Here is a 17141-nt window from a genome sequence, read left to right on the forward strand (position 1 = left end):
GATTTTCTTTGTTTGTGACATAATAACATGTGTATTTCATTGCGCCTTTATCAAAATATTTTTAATGCCAAACAAACTCTACTGAGGTGCTTAACTACCTAAGGTTATTTGTTAACTTGGCATAATGAGTAGCAGTATTGTTTGGAAGTGCTTATTTGCTGACTGTGGGTTAAGTAAGCTGCCCTAAATGCATGCAACTTCCTGGTACGGCTAGTATTTTGTATTTGGGATAACATTTTCCCCCCATTTTCATTCAGTGGGAAAGATACACTACCAATACATTACTAATGCGTATGCCACATCTGTAGCATTGAATTGGCAAGCGACTCTGTGTATATATGCTCTGGCTTTTCTCTGTAACCAAACATTCAGAGAGCAAAGCTCTGCATTTATTGTAAAATCTAAAGAGTTGCAGAGTTTTTCAGACCTGGGAAAGAGAGAGGTGCCAATTTGCAAAGCAACTGGTGGTTTATTTATTAAGTGTTATTTTTAAATGGACTGACCCCAAGGCATGTCTGCATTCCGTTTTCCAAGCATTTATTTAACATAAAGTTGGTTTCCAAGCAATATCGTTACGTGGCATTATTCCATACAAGGAAGTGATGGGATTTACTCTTCCTGATCTGGTTTCCTGCTAGCTGGGAATTTTCTCCTGAAATTTTGCAATGTTTGCTGAAGTGCAGTAGTGTGCCTGAAGCAAAACAAGAAAAAAAAGTCTTTCAGAATGACTGTTTTCACATGACCAGGAACTTAAACAAAGTCATGATTTTGTGCAGCTGTGGTTTTACCATGAATGAGATATGCTTTAAAAAGACATATTTTCTTAGTTGTGTTTCAATAGCCTGCCAAACGTTTTAACATTTTTCAAATCTGATTTGTAGAACACGGAGGGCCTGGCAGAATGCCAAATAAAGAAGGGTTCACTGAGTCTTTTGAAGGAGAGGTGGGAGCCTTGTGATCCAATTGCATCGTTTTCAGAGAATGCTCTCAGAAGCATGAGTCCTCACTTCAGCCTCCTTCCAGTGAACTGAAGGTCCTGCTGAGCGAGCTGCTCTCGATATAAGGCTCTTAGACAGGTACTGAAGAGCTTTTAACATCAGCCTTTCGACAGCAGCCTGAAGTCACCAGTCAGCCAATGCTTCCATCCCCAGTTTATCGGAGTGTGTAATACGAGTACCAGAGCTGGAATTTCTGTGGTAGCCAGACTGAAGGCATTCCGTGTTCTGACATAACAGCTTACTTGCTGGAAATATTATTTGTACAAGAATGGAAAGTGATCCAGAAACCGGAATGATGGTGAGTGAAGCCCAGAAAAATGACATTTTAGCTTCACCCATAAGCATAGAAGAAACTGAATCAGCCCAAAGTGAAGTTATTAAAGAAGATTTACAAGCTGCCCGGAGGATTGAGAAATTTTCTATCCCACTGGATGATTTAAGAATGCTGTTTGAGAAGACAGCCTCCCCAAGGAACTGCAAGAAGGTAATGTTCTTTGTACTGGATTACTTTCTTAAAGGCAAATGTGTAATAGGAAAGTTAGTTATTTCAGGGTATGGTTACAGAATATTAAAATCAGATAATTATACAAACTGAAGATTAGAGGATTGCGGATGCTGGAAAGCTGAAGATCTGAAGATTTCTGAAAAACAGAAAATGTCAGAAACATGCAGCAGGCCACACTGAGTCTGTACTGAGGGAGGCAGCCTATGTTTCAGATGTGGGACCCTTCATCAGAACTAACGAAATGACTATAAACGGCTTCATGTTAATTAGGATCTATTAACATAAATATCTAGTCACCTCCAGGTTTAAGGGATTGTTACTTGGTGTTAGTAAGCAATAATATTCAGTTAATAATATCTATATAAAATCCAGTTAAAATTTAACCAAATTGTTCCATAGATAGATATTATCTTCCCAATGTTGAAAATAATGTTCATTTGCATTGATCTGGTTAGTGACAGGCATTGCCTTGCTCAAAGATATATAAATAACTTTTAGGTTACAACTGTGTTCAATAAAGATAAAATCTCACTTAAAACCCGAAGCAGATAAAAACAGACCTCTCTGTACTCCTATAGAATTAGAAGTTCAATCATAATGGAATCTTGTTTGATCTACAAAAGCCAGGCATTGTAGCTTAGTGGTTAGCACAATGCTTTACAGTACAGGTGAGCCGGGTTCAACTCCCACCACCTCCTATAAAAGGCTGCACATTCTTCCCGTGACCGCGTGGGTTTCCTCCGGTTGCTCCGGTTTCCTCCCACAGTACAAAGACATGCTATTTAATAGGTTAATTGGTCACTGCAAATTATCATGTGATTAGGGCCAGCTTAAATCGGGGGATTGCTGGGTGGGTGGTTCGAAGGACTGGAAGGGCTTATTCTGCACTGTATCTCAATAAATTAATAAATAGATAAAAATATTAGAATACATCTGCCAAGGAAGTCCTCATGCTTGGTGGACAGCTTTTTATAAGCTTTCTTGTTGCATTGGACTATTCAAGTTCTTCCAGACTTCAAAGACCATATACAACATGTGCATGCCCTGACAGGCCAGGTTTTACTGATCAACGATTGAGCCAGTGTCACTTGATATGTTTTAGCTCCTTCAAGTAACCGAGTACAAAATAGCATAAGCTACCTTCATAGCTGAATAAGGAAATCTAATGTCTACCATGATTATTTTATCGCAAATTAACAGAGAAGGCTTAGATCCCATCCCAGGTCTGCATCGAAATATATTATTCCGATTTGGGTGGTGGGGTAAACAATTGCAGATAGTCTCAGAGGAAGAAAAGGGAGGAATTAAAAAAAAATTGAATTCCATTCTTATTTACCGTCCCATCGCCCCTGCTGGAAAACTCATGCGCTTATTATGTAATGGCAGAGAGAGAAAAAAAAACATTCAGGGAATTTCTGGGAAGTTTTTTTTCCTGGAAGAGAGCTTACTGATACTTGTTCACACACATTCATGATGCATTATCAGCACCCATGGAAATGTGCCAGCTAAATTTCTCCTCTGATATAAACAATGTGTGATACAGAAGCAATGTCAATGTTGGCAAAGAGTGTGTGAAGGGGTAAAATGCATTAAGTATATTCTGCAATGCTAATTTTGTATTAAAGGGATTTTTATAGTGTTGTCATGTGTATCCAAATTACCTCTGTGGAGACCTCAGTGGATGAAGTTTGGCTAGAAATTCAGTTTCATTCAATTACATGGAAAGTAGAAGATTGAGGGGAGATTAGTTAGAGGTATACAAAATTATGAGGGGCATATATATGGTAACTGCAAGCAGGCATTTTCCGCTGAAGTTGGATGGGACTGCAACCAGAGGTCATGGGTTAAGGGTAAAAAATGAAAAGTTTAAGGGGAACATGAGGGGAAACATCTTCACCCAGAGTGCCGTGAGAGTGTGGAATGAGCTGCCAGGGCAAGTAGTGCATGTGAACTCGATTTTGACATTTAAGAGGAGTTTGGATAGGTACATTGATGGCAGGGGTGTGGAGACCTATGGTCCCAGTGCAGGTCAATGGGATAGGCCGTTTAAATAGTTTTGACATGGACTAGATGGGCTGAAGGGCCTGTTTCTGTGCTGTACTTTTCTATAACTCTGTTTTGAAGATGATTTGAACTTTGTAAATCCATTGGTGACTTTGTCTTTACTGAAAGGGGCTCAAGGAAAAGAATAAATTTTGGTGCTCAAATCTAATGCATGAAGAAAAACACAGAACTTGATGTTTCCCATAGCGGGCAATAGAAAGGAGACAAAGTAAATGTCTCAATAATTGTGTAAGAAGTGAATAAGGCAGAGAGAATTACATTTTCCAGATAATAGTCTAGAATTGGGCAACTGTTTTGTAGTCACATTTTGTTGTGTTCAGTCAGGGGATGTAGACATTACTGGGAAGAAAAGCATTTATTAATCATTCTTATTACTAATGGTGAGCTGTCAACTTAACCCACAGTAATGTGTGTATCAAAAATTCTTATAGAAACATAGAAAAATAGAAAACCTACAGCACAATACAAACCCTTCAGCCCACAATGCTGTGCTGAACATGTACTTACTTTAGAAATTACCTAGGGTTACCTATAGCCCTCTATTTTTCTAAGCTCCATATATCTATCCAGGAGTCTCTTAAATTCTTCTGCATTGTTATTCAATGCAAAGCTGCAGGATCCTTAAAACAATAGTAATGAGAGTGCGCTGCTATACTCCCACATCAAGTTTTAAAATTCAACTGCTCAAAGTAAATTTATTATCAAAGGTTGTTTATGTCACCATGTACAATCCTGAGATTCATTTTCTTGCAGGCATACTTAATAAATCTATAGAATAATGACCATAATAGAATAATGAAAGACCGCCCAACTAGGGTATTTAACCAGAGTGCAGAAGACAACAAACTGTGCAAATACAAAAAGAAGAAATAATAATAATAATAATAAATAAAAGCATAAATAAGCAATAATTATGGAGAACATAAGATGAAGAGTCCTTGAAAGTGAGTCCATGAGTTGTGGGAACAGTTCAATGATGGTGCAAGTAAAGTTGAGTGAAGTTATACCCTTTGGCCCACAATGCTGTGCTGAACATGTACTTACTTTAGAAATTACTTAACGGTTACCTATAGCCCTCTATGTTTCTAAGCTCCATGTACCTATCCAGGAGTTGAAAAGCCGAATGATTGAGGGGCAGTAACTGTTCCTGAATCTAGTAGCGTGAGTCCAGAATCTCCTGTACCATCTTCCTGATAGCAGCGGCGAGAAGAGACCATGTCCTGGTCTCATTGACAGAGAGGGTTTTACCTGTGATGGATTGGGCTGTATCCACTACTTTTTGTAGGATTTTCTATTCAAGGGCATTGGTGTTTCCATACCAGGCTGTGATGCCACCAGTAAATATACTCCCCACTACACATTTATAGAAGTTCGTCAAAGTTTTAGCTGTCATGCCAAATCGCCACAAACTCCTAAGGAAGTAGAGGTACTTTCTTCATAATTGCACCTGCGTGCCAGGCCTAGGACAGGTCCTCAGAAATAATAACACTGAGGAATTTAAAATTGCTGATCCTCTCCTCCTCTGGTCCTCCAATGAGGACTGGCTATGGACCTTTGGTTTTCATCGCTTGAAGTCCTTGGCTCCTTGGTCTCGGTGACTTTGAGTAAGAGGCTTTATAACTTAGACTGAAGAACGTTGGTGGTGGTTGGTATGCCCAGTGTTACGTACCCCGTAACTGGGTTGTCAAACTAGCAGAAAGGGAACACTCATTGGAGTCTGTGATTACTAGAAACTAATAAAGTTTTATTAACAAAAATAAGTAATACAGTGCACTAACTGCAAGGATATAAATGTAACAGATTAGCAATGATAGTATACACACATACACAGACATAGGGTAATAGGAATCGACCAAGATCTACCGCAGTCTAGGGGTAAAATGATCAGTCTTAAGGTGAAGCAGAGTTCAGTTCAGTCTAGTGTAGTTCAAAATAATCGCTGTTGTTGTACCGTTGGGTGGGGGGGAAGAGAGAGAGAGAGAGAGAGAGAGAGAGAGAGAGATACACACACACACATATATATATATATATATATATATATATATATATACACATACATATACAGTTGAGGTTTCAGGCAAACCTTTCAGTGCCTTCTGATCCCGCTGTGGTCACCGACTGTGACCCCTCCGGATGCGACCGTTCTTCCGTGGTGAACCCGGCACCCAGGCAAGGGTGGACACACAACAGGTCCCCACCGGTCGTACCTTTACATCCTGTGAGCCTCTGGCCGATTCCCGCGAATCGGTCCTTCAACTCCCACCAACTTGTGGGGCACGATGCTCTTTCCAGGGTCTCGTGGCATGTGTCCCGTGCCTTAACAAACCCGCTATTTTTATCCCCCTGATGGGGTATCACCTGTCCATCAAACTTCACACTTCCTATTGTCTCAGCAGGATTGTTAATGAGCAGTTCAGGTTCAAAGCAAACTGTCTGTGGCAGACGCCAACATCTGAATTATGTGTCTCTCTCTCGTTATCTCTCTCTTCTCTCTTATTAGCATTTTGAATGGCTCTCTGTTGTTTCTCGTTATCTCTCTCATTAACATCATCTGTTCTGCAGCTCTGCTTGGCTTCACACATGACACTAGTAACTCCAAAACATTAAACTAATTCAAAGGAAAACAAGAGAGATGAGAGTCTTAGTACTTTACCTTTAAGTGAGATGTACATGTATCATCTGGTGGCATTGTGATGTATGCAATTCACGTACTTGTACATATAATACGTAACGAGTTATTTAAATGAACACGAATGCTGGAGGAACTAAGCAGGCCAGGCAGCATCTATGGAAATGAGTAAGCAGTCAATGTTTTTGGCCGAAACCTTTCAACCTGATGAGAGGTCTTGTCCCAAAACATCAACTGTTTATATAGCTGCTGAGTTCCTCCAACATTTTGTGTGTGTTGCTTTGGATTTCCAGCATCTACAGACTTTCTTGTGTCTGTAAGAAAGTCTTAACTGGTTCTGCAGTACACTTCAAAATGAACTCAATAGCACCATGGTATGCTAGTGAAAGGAGTGAACATTTAAAGTAATGGTTGGTATGCCAATCAGGTAAACATTTTGTAAGTCGGTGACATGGTTCATGATTCTAATTGTAGCTCTCTCCCTGACAGCATTGTGGGTACAACCACACCTCAAGAACTGCAATGGTTCAATGGTTCAAGAAGGCAGCTCACTGCCATCTCCTCATGGATGTCAAATGCTGGCTCTGCCTTTAATTCCTTGAATGAATTTTTAAAAAAAATCTTATTATTCTACTTGTCCAGGGAAAATATGAGTTTTCCATTGGATATCCGCCATGCTTTTTGTATAGTGGAAAAGCTTTTGAAAATTAGGGAGTGAGTCACTTGCTATTCATTCTCAACCTTGGAGTTGCTTTTGTAATCAAATTGGACCAAATGTGGCTGGTCCTGTTGACCTTCTTGTCAATAATACCCCCCTGGATGTTGGTTGTGAGGGTTATGGTGATCAAAGGCCATTGGATATCAGTCAAAGTCAATTAAACTATCTCTTGTTACAGGTGGGCTTTGTTAGCTAGTTGTGTACTGCAATTGTTAATTTAAATGTTTCAGCTCAAACATAAATATGTGTTTACCCATTTTAATGCACAGTTAAGAATCAAACACAGAGATGTAATAGTTAATGCTGATTTCTCACATCTCCAGAGACCAGATTTCATGATCTTGGGCCCATGTGGTGTTTTCACATTTTATTCCTAATCATACAAAATTCCTCTGGTGATTCATACAGCACGGAAACAGATCCTTCAGCTCAACTCATCCATGCCAACCAGGATGTCGACTCGATCTCCTCCCATTTCCCTTTGTTTGCCTCACATTCTTCTAAACCTCTACTATCTGTGTATCTCTCTAAGTATCTTTCAATATTTTAATTGTACCCATCTCTAAACTTCATCTGGGAACTCATTCCATATAGCCTCTGCTCTCTGTATGAGTAAGTTACCCCTTGGGTCTCTTTTAAATCTTTCTGCTCTCGACTTATACCTGTATGCTCTTGTTTTAGACTCCCCTATCCTGGAGAAACCACTGTGACAATTCACCTTATCTATGGTCCTCATGATTTTACATACCATTACAAGAGGGGTTCCCAACCTTTTTTGGATGAAGGGATACGGGGAGAAGGCAGAAGTTTGGGGCTGAGAGGGAAAATGGTTCAGCCATGATGAAATGGTGGAGCAGTCTCAATTGACTAAATGGCCTAATTCTGTTCCTATATCTTATAGTCTTAAGGTATTTTTTGTGCCCTACCATTAACTGAGGGGTCTGTGGGCCCCTGGTTGGGAACTCCTGCTCTACAGCCATCTACACTCCAAGGCAAAATGCTCCAGACTTTCCAGTTTTCCCTTATAACTCAAGGCCTCCAGTTCCAGTAGCATTCTCACAAATCTGTTCTGCAAGTTTTCCATCAAAATGGCATCCTTCCTGTGGCTGGACAACTAGAACTTCACACAAATTTCATGCATGGTCTCAACAATGATTTGTACTGTTGTAACATAATGTTTTGATTCCTGTTCTCAGTGCCATGACCAATGAAGACAAGCATATCAAAATTCTTCTTCATCACCCTGTCTACCTCTATTGTCTCTTTTAGAGAGCTATGTATCTACTGCACTCTCCAGAGCCCTCCCATTTATTGTGTAAGTTCTGCCCCAATTTAACTTACCAAATTGCACATCTCACACTTGTCTGAGTTAAATTCCATCTGATATTTTTTGGGCAACTCTACTTAAAAGCAAAAGAACAGTTGGCAAGAGGGAGACTTTTAGAAGGATCCAGGAGCAGCAAGTTCTTGCTAGGGTGAAGGCAGATGTACCAAGTTCAGTAAAGTCTGGTTAATGGGAGATATCAAGTCTCTGGTCAAGAAAGTGTACATCACCTTTAGCTGGCCATAAGTGAATCCCTTGATAAATATTTTAAAAAATTAAAAGCAGGCTTAAGAGGGCAAGCAGGAAATCAAAAAGCAGTTTGAGATGGATTTAGTAAGCAAGGTTACAAATAATCCTAAAAATTTATTCAGTTAACAGAAAAGGGGTGATTATGGAGAGATTAAGTCCTCTTAAAGGCTATCAGGACTATCTATGTATGGAGTTGTCCAGTCAACACCTGCCAGATCTTCCCTAATGTCTTCAAAGTTGGCCCTGCTACAGTTTAAAGATTAATCAAAGTTCCAAGATCAATTTATTATCAAAGTGCATATATATCACTTCTTTGAAATGTGTATTTGTTCTCGGTATTTACTAGGAGTATATTATGGATGCAAAAGAAATGAAGGTAATAGTTAGTGATGTCTTGGAACATATGTATATTCCAAGGGAGAAGGTATTTGCAGCACTGAAGCACATTAAGGTGGGCAAATCCCCAGGGTCAGAGAGGAAATTGAGGAGGCCCTTATTGAGATATTTGCTTTGTCATTAGCTGCTAGTGAAGTTCTAGAAGACTAGAGAGTGGCTAAAATTGTTCCCAGGCCATGCTCTCTTTTCACTGCTGCAATCAGGTAGATGGTACAAGAGCCTCAGGAATCTCATCACCAGGTTCAGGAACAGTTACTATCCCTCACCCAACAGGTTCCTGAATAAAAGGGGATAACTACACTCACGCTCCATTATTGAGATGTTCTTACAACCAATGATCTCACTTTGAAGACACTTTATCTCATTATCCCATGTTCTTGTTACTTATTACTATTTATTTATATTCGCATTTGCACAGTTTGTTGTTTTCTGCATTCTAGTTGATCTTTCATTGAAAGTGTTATAGTTATTATTGTATAGATTTGCTGAGTATGCCTGCAGGAAAATGAATCTCAGGGTTGTATATGGTGACATATATGTATTTTGATAATAAAGTTTACTTTGAACTTTATTGTCCTAGTTTTCAAGAAGGATAGCAAGGACAGGTCAAGAAACTACAGGTTGACTTCAGTTGTGGGGAAGTTATTGGAGGAAATTCTGAAGGACAAGATCTACTTTCACTTCAGTAGACAAGGTCTGATCAGGAATAGTCAGCATAGTTTTGTGCATGGTAAGTCATGTCTGACAAATCTTTTGGAGCCTTTTGAAGAGGTAACTAAGAAGATCGTTGAAGATAGGTAGTGGATGGTGTTTGTATGGACTTTAGTAAGGCTTTTGACAAGATCCTGCGTGGCAGGCTGATCTGGAAATTTAGGTCTTATGGGATTCGAGGGATCTAGCGAGGTGGATTCAAAATCAGTTCGATCATAGGAAGCAGAAGGTGATGGCTGAAGGTTGACTCTCTGACTGTAGACCTGTGGGGTCCCCCAGGAGTCATTTTTAGGACCTCTGTTATTCATTATTTATGTAAATAATCTGGATGTGTATGTACACGGCACATCTAACAAGTTTACTAAATTGTCCTGTTGATAGCAAAGCAGGTTACAAAGAGAACTTTGTCAATTGGGGAGGTGGGCTGAGGAAAAGCAAATGGGTTTCAACTTAGATATCTTAGATATTCAAACCAGGGTAGGACCTATACAGTGAATGGCAGGGCAGTGACAAGGGTTATGGAACAGAAGGACCTGGAAGTATAAGTGGACAGTTTATTAAAAGCAGCTGGGTAGTTAAACAGGGTGATAAAGAAGGCATTTAGCATGCAGGCTTTCATCGGACAAGGAATGGAGTTTATGACTAGGGACATTATGTTCCAGTTACAGTACATAAGTCTCTGGAGAGACAGCACCTAGAGTGTTATGTACAGCTTTGTTCACCCTGTAAAAGGAAGACATTCTCAAGCTAGAGTGTGTGCACGATAGACTTGCAAGGACGCTACCTGGACTAGAGGGCCTGAGTTATAGACAGAGGTTAGCCACAGCTAGATCTTTAGTCCTGGGAGCATAGAAGAATGAAAGGTGAGAGGTTAATAAACAGTGAGAGTAGGAATGCGATGAGGTGGAGGATAAATGCGTGGCTGAGGGATTGGAGCAGGGGGCAGGGATTCAAGTTTTTGGATCATTGGGACCTCTTTTGGCGCAGGTGTGACCTGTACAAAAAGGACGGGTTACACTTAAATCCTAGGGGGACCAATATCCTGGCAGGGAGATTAGCGGGGGCTGGTGACTTTAAACTAGAATGGTTGGGGGGTGGGAATCAAATTAAAGCGGCTAGGTGTGAGGAGGTTAGTTCACAACAGAGGGATGGGAACCAGTGCAGAGAGACAGAGGGGTGTAAAGTGAGAGTAGAAGCAAAAAGTACAAAGGGGAAAAGTAAAAGTGGCAGGCCGACAAATCCAGGGCAAGCATTAAAAAGGGCTAAGAGAGTTGTAAAAGAGCGCCTGAAGGCTTTATGTGTCAATGCAAGGAGCATTCGTAATAAGGTGGATGAATTGAAAGTGCAGATTGTTATTAATGATTATGATATAGTTGGGATCACAGAGACATGGCTCCAGGGTGACCAGGGATGGGAGCTCAACGTTCAGGGATATTCAATATTCAGGAGGGATAGACACGAAGGAAGGGGAGGTGGGGTGGCGTTGCTGGTTAAAAAAGAGATTAACGCAATAGAAAGGAAGGACATAAGCCGGGAAGATGTGGAATCGATATGGGTAGAGCTGCGTAACACTAAGGGGCAGAAGACGCTGGTGGGAGTTGTGTACAGGCCACCTAACAGTAGTAGTGAGGTCGGAGATGGTATTAAACAGGAAATTAGAAATGTGTGCAATAAAGGAACAGCAGTTATAATGGGTGACTTCAATCTACATGTAGACTGGGTGAACCAAATTGGTAAAGGTGCTGAGGAAGAGGATCTCTTGGAATGTATGCGGGATGGTTTTTTGAACCAACATGTCGAGGAACCGACTAGAGAGCAGGCTATTCTGGACTGGGTTTTGAGCAATGAGGAAGGGTTAATTAGCGATCTTGTCGTGAGAGGCCCCTTGGGTAAGAGTGACCATAATATGGTGGAATTCTTCATTAACATGGAGAGTGACGTAGTTAATTCAGAAACAAAGGTTCTGAACTTAAAGAAGGATAACTTTGAAGGTATGAGACATGAATTAGCTAAGATAGACTGGCAAATGACACTTCAAGGATTGACGGTGGATATGCAATGGCAGGCATTTAAAGGTTGCATGGATGAACTACAACAATTGTTCATCCCAGTTTGGCAAAAGAATAAATCAAGGAAGGTAGTGCACCCGTGGCTGACAAGAGAAATTAGGGATAGTATCAATTCCAAAGAAGTAGCATACAAATTAGCCAGAGAAAGTGGCTCACCTGAGGACTGGGAGAAATTCAGAGTTCAGCAGAGGAGGACAAAGGGCTTAATTAGGAAGGGGAAAAAAGATTATGAGAGAAAACTGGCAGAGAACATAAAAACGGACTGTAAAAGCTTTTATAGATATGTAAAAAGGAAAAGACTGATAAAGACAAATGTAGGTCCCCTGCAAACAGAAACAGGTGAATTGATTATGGGGAGCAAGGACATGGCAGACCAATTGAATAATTAGTTTGGTTCTGTCTTCACTAAGGAGGACATAAATAATCTTCCAGAAATAGTAAGGGACAGAGGGTCCAGTGAGATGGAGGAACTGAGCGAAATACATGTTAGTAGGGAAGTGGTGTTAGGTAAATTGAAGGGATTGAAGGCAGATAAATCCCCAGGGCCAGATGGTCTGCATCCCAGAGTGCTTAAGGAAGTGGCCCAAGAAATAGTGGATGCATTAGTGATAATTTTTCAAAACTCGTTAGATTCTGGACTAGTTCCTGAGGATTGGAGGGTGGCTAATGTAACCCCACTTTTTAAAAAAGGAGGGAGAGAGAAACCGGGGAATTATAGGCCGGTTAGCCTAACGTCGGTGGTGGGGAAACTGCTGGAGTCAGTTATCAAGGATGTGATAACAGCACATTTGGAAAGCGGTGAAATGATCGGACAAAGTCAGCATGGATTTGTGAAAGGAAAATCATGTCTGACGAATCTCATTGAATTTTTTGAGGATGTAACTAGTAGAGTGGATAGGGGAGAACCAGTGGATGTGGTATATTTGGATTTTCAAAAGGCTTTTGACAAGGTCCCACATAGGAGATTAGTGTGCAAACTTAAAGCACACGGTATTGGGGGTAAGGTATTGGTGTGGGTGGAGAATTGGTTAGCAGACAGGAAGCAAAGAGTGGGAATAAACGGGACCTTTTCAGAATGGCAGGCGGTGACTAGTGGGGTACTGCAAGGCTCAGTGCTGGGACCCCAGTTGTTTACAATATATATTAATGACTTGGATGAGGGAATTAAATGCAGCATCTCCAAGTTTGCGGATGACACGAAGCTGGGTGGCAGTGTTAGCAGTGAGGAGGATGCTAAGAGGATGCAGGGTGACTTGGATAGGTTGGGTGAGTGGGCAAACTCATGGCAGATGCAATTTAATGTGGATAAATGTGAAGTTATCCACTTTGGTGGCAAAAATAGGAAAACAGATTATTATCTGAATGGTGGCCGATTAGGAAAAGGGGAGGTGCAACGAGACCTGGGTGTCATTATACACCAGTCATTGAAAGTGGGCATGCAGGTACAGCAGGTGGTGAAAAAGGCGAACGGTATGCTGGCATTTATAGCGAGAGGATTCGAGTACAGGAGCAGGGAGGTACTACTGCAGTTGTACAAGGCCTTGGTGAGACCACACCTGGAGTATTGTGTGCAGTTTTGGTCCCCTAATCTGAGGAAAGACATCTTTGCCATTGAGGGAGTACAAAGAAGGTTCACCAGATTGATTCCTGGGATGGCAGGTCTTTCATATGAAGAAAGACTGGATGAACTGGGCTTGTACTCATTGGAATTTAGAAGATTGAGGGGGGATCTGATTGAAACGTATAAGATCCTAAAGGGATTGGACAGGCTAGATGCGGGAAGATTGTTCCCGATGTTGGGGAGGTCTAGAACGAGGGGTCACAGTTTGAGGATAGAGGGGAAGCCTTTTAGGACCGAGGTTAGGAAAAACTTCTTCACACAGAGAGTGGTGAATCTGTGGAATTCTCTGCCACAGCAAACTGTTGAGGCCAGTTCATTAGCTATGTTTAAAAGGAAGTTAGATATGGCCCTTGTGGCTACAGGGGTCAGGGGGTATGGAGGGAAGGCTGGGTTCTGAGTTGGATGATCAGCCATGATCATAATAAATGGCGGTGCAGGCTCGAAGGGCCGAATGGCTTACTCCTGCACCTATTTTCTATGTTTCTATCTTAATAGATGGGCAAATGAGTGTAGTTAAGTATACTTGTTACCTAGCACAAGTTTGAACACAAATGATGGAATTGGTACTGAAAATTGGTTCTTTAATTTTGTTACAAGGTCTGTCATTGTTAAAATTTATAGACACTGAACCAAACAAAATAAATAACACTTACGGGAAAAATTAAACTATTAGAAAATAACTTGAAAACTTCTTTTCAGAACCATGACTGGTAACTACCTTCTCGGTGGTTTGAGGTCATTATTCTTGGCATATAACAGATCATTACTTTTCTTTTATGATCAATATGGTTAAATAGCAGAACTGCATGGAAAAAATAATTAAGTGAGTGCAAGATTCCGTGCATCTCAGTGCAGAGTGTCCCCAGAGGAAAATCAGAAACTATTTCCTGCGCTCAATCATCCAGTGTCCACTGTAGCATGTATATTCAGCATTAGCAATGCCAAGGTCAACAGCTTTTAATGTGCCTACTTTTAATACTGTCCAACCTTTTTTTGTAAAAGGAGGAAATTAGCCAGAGGAAAAATATATTTATTATAGTTTTTAACTTCAGGAAATTTTAATACAAAAACATAATATTTTCCTAATTTTCAGTTCAGGCTGGTTTTCAGTGGTTGGCTTTTGGCTTCAGTTCAAAACGAACCTAGAGCAGCAACACAAAAGAGCTGAGAATGTTTAAATACCTGTCTTCGTTTAAATCATCAGTGGACTTCCTATGCAATCTGGGCAGAAAAATTGGTGGAAGGTGGTGTAACTTATCACAACCCAAAGGCAAAACGCCAACACCCACTCCTCCTGGACCCATAAATAAAGTCAGACAACTTTTTCTTTCCATCTCTTCTGGCTCAGGTTAGATTCATCACTGCATTGGCCTGGAAGCAAAACTCCCACCTGGACTGACAAATAAAATTTGTTATCAGCTCCCAAAGACATGACTGTCAAGTAAAACCCTCTGGCTTTGCTCAAAGAAAAAAGTAAGCAAAAAAGAACTGTGGTTGCAAAGTCAGCAAGTTAGCTGAGTGAATTCAGCTTGCGTCCTTTGGGTGGAAAGGGTTAATTCTGCCCTTTCTGGGAAACTATTTTGCAGTATATAATGAATCAAAAAGGTATTGTAACTGCCCTAAATGTCTGAAGGCAAAATTCCCTTAAGATTAATGTAATGGTAGTTCTGCTGTGTAAGATGATATCTGGCAACCAAGATATATGTTGAAATTTTATAGGTTGGGGTTTTAAAGACATAAACATATTTGTTCTGTGCTGCAAGGAAATAAATCACTGTTTGTACAGGAAATCAAAAAAAGTTTGATCTATAATAGAAAAGAATTACATGACAAATATTTAGCTGTTCCACATAGAACTGTTTTGGTATGAAATGCATCCTTTATTCTTTGAGAATACAAAGGAACTATCTTTTAGTCACTGCTAATAATTACCAGCAATTACAGGGATATTTTTTTACAATCTCCATTTGCATAGTAAGTCCTTCGTAAGCATTTGGCTGTGGCAAAAGGAAAACCGTACAGTTTCATCAGGACTGTCAGTTGCTGGGTAGGCCTCATTTGAATGCATTTTTTTGTTGGTGAATAGAATTAATATGGGGCCCATGGACCCCTTGCGTAATGGTATTGGTGCATGGCATAAAAAGGTTGGGAACCCCTGATATGGATGGAACTTGATGGTAAGTATGGACCTAGAGCTTTATAACTCTTTGACTCTAAACTGTGGGCATCAAAATTGAGGAAATGGTTCCATAATAATGGAGTCAAAGGCTTTAGTGAGATGGGGAAAAGACCCAAATAGTCGCTGCTGCATTTTGTTTATGAAGTTGTCGCATGGTCACTCTGCAGCGGGATGGGTGTGGTCCCCTCTATAATTCAGAAAGTGTTCCTTCCCACTGAGTAAGGCCGTTGAGGGTAACTCTGACAATGACTTTCCCTGTGAGCTCACTGACAGGGAGACCCTTTGTCACAGTCTGCTTTCTTTAAACCATTACGATTTTGCCATTTCTGAGGCCCCAGATATAACGTCCACTCTCCAGATGTAAACAATGGATTGGATTGGTTAATTATTTCCTCTTGTACGGAGGTACAGTGGAAAAGCAGGACTGGAAAAAGCTGCAGGGAATTCTAATTTCAGTCAGCTCCAGCGTGAGCACTCGCCTCCTCGGTATCGAGGACATCCTCAGAAGGCGACACCTCAAAAAGCTGGCATCCATCATTGAGAAGCCTGTTGCTCAGGACACGCCCTCTTCTTATTTCTACCATTAAAGAGAAGGTGTAGGAGCCTGCAGACACACACTTAATGCTTTAGGAACAGCTCCTTTCCCTCTGTCATCAGACTTCTAAATGGGCAACCGATGAACCTATGAACACAACCTCACTATCTTTGCTTTCTTTTTGCACTGCTTATTATATATATAATTCTGTAAATCCTATAAAGCGAAGATGCTTTAAAAATAATGAAATGAAAAGTTTCTAAATATCAAAAAAACTTACTATATAGAGCAGGAAGCAGTTAAAACAAATCAAACCAATATTTCGCAAACACGAAGAATTCTGCAGATGCTGGAAATTCAAGCAACACACACCGAAGTTGCTGGTGAACGCAGCAGACCAGGCAACATCTCTAGGAAGAGGTACAGTCGACGTTTCAGGCCAAGATCCTTCGTCAGGAGGGAGGGTCTCGGCCTGAAACGTCGCCTGTACCTCTTCCTAGAGATGCTGCCTGGCCTGCTGCGTTCACCAGCAACGTTGATGTGTGTTGCTCAAACCAATATTTGGCGTGATCACTCTCTGCTTTTGAAACTGCATCAATTCTCTAAGGCACCTGTAGTACGGTTCTATACGAAGTTCAGCTGGTAGGTTGTTCTACACATTTTGGAGAACTTGCCACAGTTCTGCAGACTTTGGCTGTCTCGTTTGCTTCTGACAGGTAATCACAGCCTGCCTCAAAGATGTTGAGATCAGGGCTCCGTGTAAGCCATACCATTTGAAAACATATAAAAAATCTAGTACAAATCTTTTGCACAGTGCTGTATGCCAGAGATATTAAACCTGATTCTGATTCTTTTTTTTTGCACACTATCCAGTCAGACCATGCCATACGTATTTACACAGAGGTAATAAAAAGAAAACCAGAATGCAGAAGATAATATTACAGTTACAGAGAAAGCATAGTGCAGATAAATAACTAAAGTGCAAGGGTCACGACAAGGTAGATTGAGAGATTTAGGGTTCATCTTTCAGTGTATGAGAGGTTTATTCAAGATTTTGATAGCAGTGGGATAGAAACTGTTCTTGAGTCTGGTGTTATGGCTGTCAAGCCTTAGTATCTTCGGCCTGATGAGGGAGGGGAGAAG

At 40.8% G+C, this 17141-nt stretch overlaps 1 protein-coding gene across 2 annotated transcripts in view; it reads left to right on the plus strand.

Annotated features, from left to right (window-relative positions):
• The first annotated feature begins 607 nt into the window (after positions 1–607).
• xirp2b (xin actin binding repeat containing 2b) overlaps positions 608–17141 on the plus strand; it is a 177884-nt gene continuing 161350 nt past the window's right edge. Inside the window, exon 1 of one of the 2 annotated variants that reach the window (XM_063052356.1) lies at positions 608–1482. In XM_063052356.1, coding sequence (XP_062908426.1) covers positions 1267–1482 — 216 coding nt within the window. In that variant the 5' untranslated portion in view covers positions 608–1266. The remainder of the gene's footprint in view (positions 1483–17141) is intronic. The other variant, XM_063052355.1, reaches the window with a different exon arrangement.

Source organism: Mobula hypostoma, chromosome 6, assembly GCF_963921235.1.
Source record: "Mobula hypostoma chromosome 6, sMobHyp1.1, whole genome shotgun sequence".
NCBI classification, from domain to species: Eukaryota; Metazoa; Chordata; class Chondrichthyes; order Myliobatiformes; family Myliobatidae; genus Mobula; species Mobula hypostoma.